Genomic DNA, 12,145 nt, shown 5'->3' on the forward strand with positions numbered 1-12,145 from the left:
TGGTGGGAGGTTCTGGTCCATGGCAGGGGGCTTGGAACTGGATGAGCTTTAAGGTCCCTTCCAACCCTGACAATTCGGTGATTCCATATCCTCAGCCAACCACATCACAAAGCCGAGGGATCTTGTTTCTTGTTGGTGCCATCCACCACCTTGAAGGCTTTCCCCTTGGATAAGTTTCCCTCTCCCCGGTTTCACCCAACCCATAGCCAAGCTCAATAGTGTCTCCACAGGTGGCTCCGGCGTGCTTTGATGGCCTTTTTGGTGCTCATATATTTTTATTTTTTGGCACAGAAAGGTACAAAGCGTGGCACCGGGTAACCAAACCTTTCAGCTCACGTCCTGCATTCCAGGAGGGGGGCAGCCCACACCCCCACCACCGCTGGGTCACGCTTCCCCTCAGTAACAACAAAATCTCCTCAACATTTATTTTGCACCTCAGTGAGGAGAACCGGGACGCCTCACGAACCTTCTTCCCTCCCCCCCCCTCCGCGTCATCCTCCGCCTCGGGGTGCCAACCACCTCTCAAAATGGCGCTGCGGAAAAACCGAATCGCTTCCTAATTGCCGAGCCGAGCCCAGTCGAGCAGAGCCGACCTCAGACGAACCGAACCGAGCTCAGACGAACCGAACCCAGCCCAGCCGTACCGAGCCCAGCCGAACCGAAGCTGAACCGAATCCCCTCCCTCCTCCCCCCCCCCGCCCCCGGTCTCCGCCGCCCCCGCCCGGAGGCGGGGAAGATGGCGGCTCCGCGGCCCAATCAGCGCCCGGCGACGGCTCGCGCCCGCCCGCTGGCCCAGTCCCGCTGCTCCGCGTGCCCCGGCCGGTTCCATTCGGCACCGTTTCCCCCCCCCCCCAGCTCCCTGAGGTGGTTCCTCCCGCTTGCTATAAAAGGCGGCGGGGCGCACATGTGCGCCTCAGTGCCGGCGGGAGCGGGGGGGTGGGAGGTGCCGGCGTCGCTGCGGGTGGTGTCGGCGGGGTTCGGGTTGTGCTGCGGTGTCAGAGCGCAGACCCTCTCGGTGCTCGTGTCCCCCGTCCCTTGTGAGGGCTGCCGGTGGGCTCCTCACCTTCCCCCCCTACCCCTGCCCGGCCCCAAACCGCCGCTTCCCCCGCGGGATGCGGGCTCGTCCCGCCCCGCCAGCCCTGCCCCCAGCCCCGGCCGCAGCATGAGCGCGGCGAGCGACACGTACCACCTCATAAAAGACATAAAACCCGGACTGAAAAACTTAAATGTCATCTTTATTGTGCTGGAGATCGGTAAGTGGTGCCCGGCACAACCCAGAACCGGGCTGCCCGAGCCCGTCCCGGATGCCGGGGTAGAACCCCCCCGCCCCGCTCCCCCTCAGCAACCCCGTCCCGGTTCCCCCCCCCCTTCCCCTCAGCCCCCCGCGCGTCTCCCCGCAGGGCGAGTGACCAAGACGAAGGACGGGCACGAAGTGAGGTCCTGCAAAGTGGCGGACAAGACGGGCAGCATCACCATCTCCGTTTGGGACGAGATCGGCAGCCTCATCCAACCGGGGGACATCATCCGCCTGACCAAAGGGTGCGTATAGGGCCGGGCCCGCCCCGACGCCCCCCATCCCCGGGGGGCAGCGCTCGGCCGCTCCCCCCCATCCTTCCCATCCCCGTCCTTTTTGTCACCGAGGAGCGGGGCTGTGAGGAGGCTGAGCTGCCCTCGGAGGGACACGGTGGCACAGCTGGTCCCCGCTGGACTGGTGTCGAGGCAGCAGCAGCAGCAGCAGCGTCCTGAGATCACTTGCCAAATCAGAACCACCTTTTTCCACCCCAGAACATGCCTAGCGCCAGCGTGGGATCTAATGGATGGCTTAGGAGGGGCTTGTATTTTTAATGAGGAGGTGGTGTTAAAGGGACCTGCTTTGGCTCTAGAACGAGCTCCTTAGGGAATTGCTTTTTTTTTTTTTTTTCTTTTCTTTTTTTTCTTTGGGAGGGGGGGAGAAGGGAGACGCATCAGCCAGTCTGTAAATCAAGCAGGGAAGTCAAAAGCATGTTCTTATTTTTACAGCCAATTCTTTCCTCTAGCAGTCAGCTCCTTAATGAGAGGAAGGGATGATTAATGCCTCTCATGCAGAAAGCTGCTTGTCATTGCAGGGGGTTAACAGAAACGACCAGCAGAGAAGGAGAACCTTTTCAGTTTCACTGTAAAAATTCATGCTAAGGCCACACTGGAGAGCCTGGTAGTTTGGTCAGGTGCAATTAAATTAATCTCGGAGCTGGTTTAAAAAAAAAAAAATACCCAAACTTAGGTTTACTAGCTGGGAGAAAGAACACTAGATTCGATTTGAGGAGTCCTTTTCCATGCCACTTAAATTGTCAGCAGCAAACTGATAGTCACTTCATTTTGAGTTCTTCATGCCAGCTAGGTTACACTTGGAAACACGTTACGCTGCTCCTTTGCCCTGCAGCACTCCAGGAGGTGGTGGAGCTCCAGCCTGTGTAAGGGCCTTGTAATTTGTTTTTATGAAAAAGTAGGTAAAAGGTTACTCAGTGGAGCTGCTAACTGAGCTCTTGCAGAGTTGCTCATTTGAGTGTCATTCTTGCTTTGAGAGTGAAACTGGATGACCCTTGCCTCCAAAACTGCTTCCTCCTGGGCAAATGGTCTTTTACACCCCAATGGACTGATTTTTTTTGGTTCTGGGGTGCTGAGATGGGTGGAGAGGAACCAGAGCTCTGGGCCAGCACCAAGCCCTTTGCCTAGATGACAGTGAAACAAATGCATAGTGATGCTGTTCAGCACTGTTCCTGTGCTCAGAGCATGGCTTTCCATGGGTGATTGCCTCCCTTCATGCCAAAAAGTGTGTTTGGCTTGTGTGAACTAAATTTATGAACTGGCATCAGCATTTCTGATGGGTGGCTAAGTCATGCACTTCATTTACATGAACTGCTTGCTCACTTAAGACTCTGTGAGGAAGTGAAATGGCCAAACACGTCCTGGTTTGGCTCTTGTTCTAAGAAACATGCCCTCATGCTGGCATAGAAGCTTCTCCAAACACAGTTTAAGCAGGATTAATTTTAGTCTGTGATGTTGCTGTTGCAAGGCAGGTGAATTTCAGCTCTGTAGGCTAATCTGGCTCTCTGGTGCAGGATATTCACTGGTACAAGCAGAAAGGCTTAGCCAGGCCTCATGTCTAAACATGTCCTATTTTTTTTTCTTTTTTTTTAATGCTGAACTTTAAGCTGCTAATGCCTTCTTTTAAAAAAAGCAGACACTGTTGCTGATTTTTGTCCCTGGCTGATTAACTCCTTTGCAGGAAGCTGCTGCAGGTAATAGTTCTAAATTCAAAGCTAGTCCTGTAGTTTAGTGCTTTGTGGCTGTCTCTTTCCAAGACAAGTGCTTGCACACATGGTGTAACTGTGCTGAAGGTTATCAGTCCCATGATTTGCTGGATCTTGTCCCAGTGAATGTATGTCTGATTTATAATTATTAGTTCATAGCTTTTTTGATTTGTGTTCTGTCACAAGACTGTCCAGCTAGCTGTTCCCAAGAAGGAATCTTTAAAGTGAAAGGCAGGAGCATGAAGCAAAGAGCATTAATCCTGCTCCTGGCTGGAAAACTCCAGAGGTGAGCCCTGGAGCTACTCTGCTGGTGCTGAGGTCCAGAGGAGGTGGTTCTTGCTATTGGTGTTATCATCTTGTTCTGCCAGCCCGACTCCTCCCTGCTGCCTCTCTGTGCAGCAGGATGGTTCCCAGCCTCAGCAGATAAGGCAAAGGGCAAGAGGAAGGTTTGTTATCTCTGTTCCAGCCCCAGAGCAAAAGGAAGTGGTGATATGCCCAGATTATCTGTGACTCCTGAGAGTGCAGTTGCTGGGGCTCCCCATTCCTTTGCTAGAAGACACCCATATTCTTGCTGACTCCCTCGTGCTGCACCTCAGTTCCTGGTCTGGATTTTCATAGTTTCCTTCACATATGTGGTGGCCCTCACTGAAAGGAGCAATTCTGCTGAAAGTTGTGCATAACTCAGATTCCACTGCTTGAAGTCAAGTGCTGCTGGAAAGACCACAGAGTGCACTCGTGCTGTCCTGTAAAGGAATATTTCTGCAATCCAAAAAAATGACTTCATCGCATTTCTCTGTGTCACTTGGAATGTAATGGTCAAACCTGTGCCTTTAAAAAAAAACAAACCAAAAAATCTGGTAAGGACCTATGCTAAAAAAGTAAGCACTTTGTATTAGCCACATTCAGTAGCAGGATCTGTAATACTCAAGTGAACAAAGGTTCCTGCTGAAAATTCCTGCTGAAAGCAGAAGTGGAAGTTGTCATGGATGGCAATACTGATACTGCTCCTGGCAAAATGCCCTTTGTCTGCAGGAGCACTCCTAAGGGCTGCTCCAGCCAGGAAGAGAGTGTCCAATCTCAAAATAATTGGCTGCTTTCCTGGAATTGCCAAAGGTGTCAGCTGAGCCTCCAGTACCTTTTGCTAGGACTAAAACACGGGGATCTGTAAAATTTTAGTGCGGTGAAGCTGGGGTCCTTGGGAATTTTTTTTTTTAGTCCACGCTGATCCAGGATATTTATTAGCTCTGGGAATTTATCATGTTTCTGCTTGGTATTTCTCATCTGTTGAGAGACTGCTTGGCTTCTTTCTTTGTCCAGGTATGCATCTCTGTGGAAAGGATGCCTGACACTTTACACGGGACGAGGAGGCGAGCTGCATAAAATTGGGGAGTAAGTATTGTGTGCTTGTGCTTGTGGTGTTATGTCCTGTTCTCAGCAGAACATCATGGTAAGTATTTAAGATGTGATGACTCCAAACACTTTTTTTTGGTGGAAACCTTGTGTACTTGCATCATGCTTTAGAGACAAGCAGTGCAGAGGAGGAAGACAAAGGTAGCTCCAGTGAATCATATCTAAACAGAAACAAGCCTCATCAAACCTCCTTTAAACTGGCCACAGACTGAGGTGGTGACTCCTCCTGACTAAGAACAAACATGAGTAACATGTTTGAAGAGCAACAGGAAAAATAGCAGCATTTTCTAACCAGAAGACTACTTGGCTGTTGCACAAATCCCTGTGGGAGGCCTCGTAGTCATCAGGAAAGTGGGACAGTGGGATGGCCAGCTCTCTTCTTGGATGGTTCAAAAACACCCAGTGCTCAGCTGGATTTTGTGAGGGGTGACCTGCAGGTTTTTTGGGGTGCAAAGCCATCATTTCAGAAGTGTCACTCAGTGGGCTTCATCTCCAGCAGGCTGGAATGAGCTGAGTCCTCAGCTGGGCTTTTGCTCCCCAGCAGGAGGTGGGAGCTCCACTTCTGCTTAAGCAGTCCAAGCTGCATAATGACCCAAATCTATCTTCCACTCTGCCATGATTTATGGTGAATTGGTGGTCCCTTTACATGGAAAAGGATGCCTGGAATTTCATTCCCTACTGCTCTGTGCTATTATATTAATGGGGCACTCCATAGCATGGGCGTGTGTGGGAGTGTTTTAAGTTTTCTTCAGAGATCTAATGCAGGCACAGTCTGGGAGCAGGATGGGTGACTCTGCCTCAAGTGACCTTGTGAGTGGGTGCTGGACAAGATTGCAGAGCTGGAAGAGTGGCAAAGGGAGCCCTTTCATCACCTCTTGTTTTCTTTAGGCCATTTAACCTCCTAGAGTAAATGTGTGCTTGCTGTCACTTGACTGAAACCACCTGCACCAGGAAGATGTTACAGCCTCACCACAAATCTCTAAAAGATTGAAGAGCTTTTTGGGGTCTGGATTAGTTAATCTACAGGTGATAGGTTTTAGGACTGCCTGATAATCCTAATTTCTCCCCAGGTTCTGCATGGTATATTCAGAAGTGCCAAACTTCAGTGAGCCCAACTCGGAACACATCGGGCAGAACAAACTGGTATGTTCAACTTCTCTGAGGCTTCTGACATCAAGTGCTCTTTGTTCTGAATGCTTCACACTAGGCTGTGATCAGATGTGACTCTTCTGGAAAAATTGACTTGAAATAATACATAAAAATGAGCCAGTGATTTGGCTAGCAGATAAATTCCATGTGGAGCCACAATAAGAAGATGGGGAAAAAAATAATCAATCTCTTGCTGTAAAAATGCGAAATTTCTGATCCATGTCTTTCTTTTTTTTTGTTTTTCACTTCTCTCTGAAGGCACAGGGTGAACAGAATAATAGTTCTGCACCAAGTAATATGGGTTCTTGTACTTTTGGGACACTGGGTAAGTTTTTGTGTTTTGTGGAAGTAAAAGGATGAGAAACGCTCAATAGGAATAAAAATAAATTTACCTTGTTAAGGGTTCTGCACTGTGGGGCAAGAGTGTACTACACTCTAAAAAGACTTTTAGACTGGGGTCTGAACCTGCAGACACATGAGAAAGAACAGCTCCTGAACAATGGTTTTAGAATTTCAATCCTAGAAGAGGAAGAGGTCAGAATATTCAAGGTTCCTGTATCCTGTAAAGAGACTTGAATAATCCTGAATTGGTTTTAGGCTTGCAAAGATTTTTGCAGCCCTTGAAATTCTGCTTGTTTTTTTTTTTTTTTTTTTAAGTGTCCTGAGACCTTGGCATTGAAAATTACTTATTTTAATCTTGTTGGTCACCTTGGCTTTCCTGTCAGGTTAGCTCCTGAAAGCAGAAGTGGTAGTAATCTGAATTTCAGTATTTGACCTGGCTGGATCATTTAGTGATGTGTGTAAACACTGAAGCTTAAATAAAAAAATGCTTCAGGCTGGAGTGGGTGCAAGATGAGGAAACCTCAGTGCTGGCCTTCCTGTGTGATGCCCAGACCCAGTGCCTGATGGATGAGAGCAAACTGATCCATAACTTGCTGTCAAAAAGCTCTGTGTCTCTTCCCTTCAGTGACTGTCCTGCTTCCTTTTTAGCAACATTTTCTATCTCTCTTCCTTCTCTTCCAAGCCCTTTCTGTTCCTTTGAAAAGAAATGCTTCTGAGCCAAGAAGGGCAGTGGTTTAGGGCCAGTCTTTTTTCAGCATCTGGGTGAGGAGAGGAGGCTTTCAGCCCAGTTAGTGTGTAGGTACTTGCTTGGTGGGTGGTGGACAGGTTTGTGTTCACTGTGTCTTCTGAAACTTTTGTTTTCCTCTTTCTTTTTCTTGAGTGGTCTCTTCCTTCCCTCTTCATGCTTCCTGTCATCATTCTGCCTTTTCAGCTCTGTCCCCCTGCCTTCCAGCAAAACAAGGAGCAGTGACTCAGGTTCATGAGAGCTTGATGCTCCTGTGGTTGGACCTCACAAAGCAGCTTGCTTTTTCTGTGTGCCTGGAAGTGGGGAATGACACCAGGAGCTTTGCACAGCTTTTCTTTTGCTTGTTTCACCTCCTCTTCTACTGCCCTGCTGTCTCTCTGGAACATCTTGGTGTGTGACCTGCAAGACAGCACCAGTCTAGTTTGGAGACCCCAATCTCAATCCTGGGCAAGGGATCAGTGTGCAGTTCTGTGACCCTTCTTTGGTTGAGAGAGGGAGGTGTAGGGATGGAGGGGAGGTAGTTTGGGAGGAGGGTGGGGGAATTAAGCTACAGTTTGGAGTCTTGGAGTGCCAGCCAGGCTTTTCCTTCTGCTGTTCAGGGTTTGCTGGTTGCTGCAAACTCCACACCTTGTCTGTTGCTAAACTTAAATCGGGGGAGCAGTGGTTTGAGTCCAGGGAACTCGTGATAACCTTTTTTCTGTCTTTTTAGGAAATGGTTTACAAACTGGACCCGAGCCTGGATTTCCATTTACCTATAATCATGGCCACAGTTATGCAGGTAGTGGGAGAGGCAGTGGACGAGGACCTGTAAATCCAGCACCAGCTAATAGTGTTCAGCCTCATCTCCCTCCTCTCAGTAATGGGAGGGACCCACGCAGAGCCTTTAAAAGATGACTATGCCAAATGTTGGTTGTACAGCTTGCTTAAAGTCCACACTCTACTTGAACACTTATTGCACTTTTATTTATAGTTAACTGTGAACCAGTTTGTCCTTTACTGTTTGTTTTGGGTTTTTTGTTGTGTTTTTTTTTTTTTAACTTTTTGGTCTGTAGAGCAAACTTGATGTGATCTATTTCTTGTTCTGCATAGGGAAGTGCAGTGAATCATCCCCAGAAATTTAAGGAGTTAGGGGGAGAAGTAAGGGTTGAAGAGCCTCAATTAAAACTCATTACCCTTTGATAAATGGAGGAGAATTTCAGTTACATGTATGTATTTTTCTGTTTCTCTTGGTCAGCCTTATAGCCTTAAAAGGTCTGTTATGTCCTCTGTGTGTGCAAAGGTTGGTTTCCAGTAGGGAATTCATGGGAATTCTTTGGCTTGGAAGAGAAATGAAGAGGAAGAGCAAAGATGCTCTCATCAGCTGGGTGTCCTTGGAATGGGTATTAGCAATAGGTGTAAGGAAATGGTGATGCCAGCACCTAGTGGTGTCTCCTGAATCAGAGAATGGGTATCTCAGATGAAAGTTAGAGACATGGTGAGTGTCTTGAAGCTTGAATACTGATTCTGAAAAGGTGCCCACTAAATAAAAATTCTCCCTAAACATCATTATCACTGTCAAGGAAAGTGACATTGACTTTTGCTTTGGATGCAAGCTTGGATTATCTGTTCTTGCTTTGCATCAAACAGCAGGAGAGGAGGCTCTGAATTCAGCCAGTATTGAGGAACACAGTTTATAGCCACTCCTTGTGTATGAGCCCAGGGTTACATTGCAGGAGTGTGAATGTCCAGGAAAGAACTGTTCTCAAGTGCTGCATTACCCACTCCTCAGTGAGGCTGTGCCTACCTTTTCCTTCATTCACTTTTCCAAACAAGTTGTGTGTTAGATGAAGCTGTGTATGTGGATTGCAGAGGTGTTGTCCAAGCACATAGATGCATTTCTGATGCTGTTAAGCTGCTAAGTTTTCCTTCTTCTCTTTTCTATGAAATACAAATTATCCCCTAAAGAACTTAACCCCATCACTACCATCTCCTGGGGGAAAGTAGCTGCAATTTTATTTCTGAGATCACAAATGCCTTGACTCTAGGTAAAGAGTCCAGTGCCATATTTCAGATCAGGTTCAAAACCAACTTGGAAGCTGAGGTTTCATACTGGGTTCATCTGTTTAACTCCTCTTACAGCTGACCTCTCAAATAAAAAGTTGCACTAACCATTTGAAAAAAAACAAATCTTTCTTTCTGTCAAGCCATAAAGACTTCATGACTAAAGGCTATTTCTTGAATTGTGAGTTGTCTCTGTTGCTCATGTTAATTGTATCTGCTACTGTGTCACTGATGTTTACAAGTTACATTTGATACTTCTGCTTTTGGTACTCCTGTCCTGATGAGTTGTTGAAAATTGCTTCTGATTAGCAACAGTTCCTTGCTTAGTCTGAAATACTGAACTCTCTTTTTAATGCAAACAGCAGCAACAACAAAGTTCTGAGGGGAGGTTGAGAGAGAGACTTGTGTGCCCAGATTCCTGTGGGCTTGTTTGCCTCTGCTCTGGTGAAGCTGTCTCCTGATCCCTGCTTCCAGGTGGCCCTAGGGAAACTTGTCTTGGACACGAGAGGGTGGCATTCCCCACGAGATCCCCCACGGGTGCTGGTCCAGAAGGAAGCAGAGTGCTAACTGGTGAACCAGAAAGCATGCAGTGGCTTCTGGGGAGATGATGTGAGGAGGGTTTACTCAGGGACTTGAAAAACTGCTTATTTAAAGGAGTCATGTGCAGTCTATAGATTGATGGACAGCCTCTCATGCAGTGCTGCATGGAGACAGGTGACATGGAAAGGAAGCCAGGAGGACTGGGACAGCTGTGATGTGTATGTGACATGTTCCAGAGGTACAGGAGGTGTAAGTATGGTGTGGGTTTCCTGTAGTAGCTGTAGAGGTAGCAAGTGAGCAGTAAAAGTGTTGGCACGCTGGGGACCCCACACTTCTTGGGGTATCTCCACTGGGGGATCTCCAGTCCTGGTGGTCTTGGCTTTTCTGCTGTGTAAAGGAGGTTGTGAAAGGGGGAAGCTCTGTGTCAGTGTGTGCTGAGGTGCCTGATGTTTTTGTAGCTCTGTGCATTTCAGCTTTTGTTAAGCTAATAAACAGAATCCTTGTTCACAAATTCCAAATAAAAAGCGAGGTGGTTTCTGCTGCTAAGTGGTGTAAAGGTTAAAGGTTTTGTTCCAAGCATGGTGATGGATTTGCAGTTGGGAGGGAAGAAAAAAGCAAGAAGCTGGTCCTTCATGTCCTCAGGTTAGTAGCATCCCTGCCTCCCTGTCTCTTATGTGAAACTTGTTCAGTTGTATTAATAATTTTTTACTTCTTTGCAGGGGATATCTGTGCCCTGAAAAGTCACATGGACTTAAAAGTAAATATAGTGATTTCTCAAGGTCTTCTGCTCTTCCAGTGAACCTAAGGCAAAGGTGTTTCCCTCAGTGTCAAGATAGTGAGTTCTCAGCTCTCAGAGGAGCCTGCCTGACATCTGCATGGAGCATCCCACCTCGGTGGCCACCAAGCCAGGCATTTGTCCCTGTAAACAAGCAGTTGTCATGAATTCCTCTGACACTAGGAGGCAGATGATGGGTGCCCAGAGGTTAGGTCATTAGGGAGTCTCTAAAGAATGTCTTCCCAAAATCCTGAAAGGTAAGGCTGCAGTGAGGGTAGGCTCATTCTAGATAATACAGATTGCCAAAGAGGGAAAAAAAAAAAACCAAAAAAACAACAAACCCAAGCAACTCTGTAAGGTGTTCACATGTCCAGACACAAACTTCTGAACCCTGAGACACTTGAGTCCCAAGATGCCCAATCTCATCACCTCCCAGCAGCTCAGCTCTTACCCATCCTAAGGAAAGCACTGCTGGCAGAGTGCTCCCAGTGTGGCAGGGCAGAGACTTTGGTTGGTTGCTGCAGCCCTCCTCGTGTTCCTTCTCTTCCCCCTCAGCAGAAACCTCCCCCTGTCTTCCCAAAAGTGGAAAAGCAGTCCTGTACCCCAAAACACTCTCCTGACCTGGGATGCCTGGTAGGGTCATGGGCTCAATGTTCACAATGAAAAGGTGGTGTTGGAACAAATCCAGATGCTGGATCAAGGCAATCCCTGCTTTCACAACTCAATTCTAGTTTTGGCCTTAAAACTCAGAGCTGGCAGGTGCCAATAAGCAGCAAATTCCACTGGGGGTGTCTGCATCTCTGCATCCTGGGCAGGGTTGGGTGGCAGGGCTGTCACCCATGCTCAGGCAGTGCATGCATTCCTCTGCACCCAGGGGAGTGCAGTGGAAAAATGCTGTGCCCTATATTATTAATTTTTATTCATTGGTTTTAGTGCTTTTGCTTTGCTAATGACCTGGTGGTCATCAGATGCAGCTCATGTGTTTACTGTGTCCAGTTCTGGGCCCCTCAGCTCAGGAAGGAGATTGAGGTGCTGGAGCAGGTCCAGAGAAGAGCAAGGAGGCTGGGAAGGGATCCAGCACAAGTCCTGTGAGGAAGGGCTGAGGGAGCTGGGGGTGTTGAGGCTGGAGAAGAGGAGGCTCAGGGGAGACCTCATCACTCTCTCCAACTCCCTGAAAGGAGGTTGGAGCCAGGGGGGGGTTGGGCTCTTTTCCCAGGCAACTCTCAGCAAGACAAGAGGGCACAAGAGGTCTCAAGTTGTGCCAGGGGAGGTTTAGGTTGGACATGAGAAAGAATTTCTTTCTGGAGAGGGTGATCAGCCATTGGAATGGGCTGCCCAGGGAAGGGGTGGATTCTCCATCCCTGGAGATATTTCAAAAGAGCCTGGATGTGGCACTCAGTGCCATGGGCTGGGAACTGCAGCGGGAGTGGATCAAGGGTTGGACTTGATGAGCTCTGAGGTCCCTTCCAACCCAGCCAGTTCTAGGATTCTATGTCCATACCCCCAAACCCAAAAGATCTTGTTCTAGAAGGCAGGTGTCAGCAGCAGCTCTTTAAAAAGTGCTTTGTTAGGACTAGAAATCAGTGAAAGCAGTGGGGTTTTCAGAGTTTGGGAAGTTTTCTGGGTTTCTTCATAGCTTGGGTGTTCTCAGCTGCCAGGTTGTTCCCTTGCTTCTCTCAAGTGTCCATAGATTTGCCCTTTCAGGCATTCTGCTTCTTAACCTTTGAGCCAAGCAATCCCTGGCACTGCCCAGGGCTCTGGCAATCTTTTGAAGGGGGTCAAGAGGTGGCAGCTTGTTCTTGACCCTGACTTGGCTGATCTGAGGAGTTTCTTTTTAGTCCCACACCAGGACAC

General features: G+C 48.2%; 1 protein-coding gene across 1 annotated transcript; it reads left to right on the forward strand.

Annotated features, from left to right (window-relative positions):
- The first annotated feature begins 889 nt into the window (after positions 1 to 889).
- NABP1 (nucleic acid binding protein 1) lies at positions 890 to 10,062 on the forward strand. The gene is made up of 6 exons (XM_071747839.1): positions 890 to 1,253; positions 1,401 to 1,539; positions 4,608 to 4,679; positions 5,771 to 5,843; positions 6,108 to 6,174; positions 7,646 to 10,062. The coding sequence occupies exons 1-6, from the start codon at positions 905 to 907 to the stop codon at positions 7,828 to 7,830; spliced, it is 885 nt and encodes a 294-aa protein (XP_071603940.1). The 5' UTR covers positions 890 to 904; the 3' UTR covers positions 7,831 to 10,062.
- Positions 10,063 to 12,145: the final 2,083 nt, after the last annotated feature.

Source organism: Heliangelus exortis, chromosome 6 (assembly GCF_036169615.1).
Source record: "Heliangelus exortis chromosome 6, bHelExo1.hap1, whole genome shotgun sequence".
In the NCBI taxonomy this organism is placed as follows: Eukaryota; Metazoa; Chordata; class Aves; order Apodiformes; family Trochilidae; genus Heliangelus; species Heliangelus exortis.

Coding starts and splice junctions, on each gene's coding strand:
- NABP1 (XM_071747839.1), top strand. CDS start 905: ATGTGCGCCTCAGTGCCGGCGGGAGCGGGGGGGTGGGAGGTGCCGGCG. Junction 4,680..5,770: donor GAGCTGCATAAAATTGGGGA/GTAAGTATTGTG, acceptor ATTTCTCCCCAG/GTTCTGCATGGTATATTCAG. Junction 5,844..6,107: donor ACATCGGGCAGAACAAACTG/GTATGTTCAACT, acceptor TTCTCTCTGAAG/GCACAGGGTGAACAGAATAA.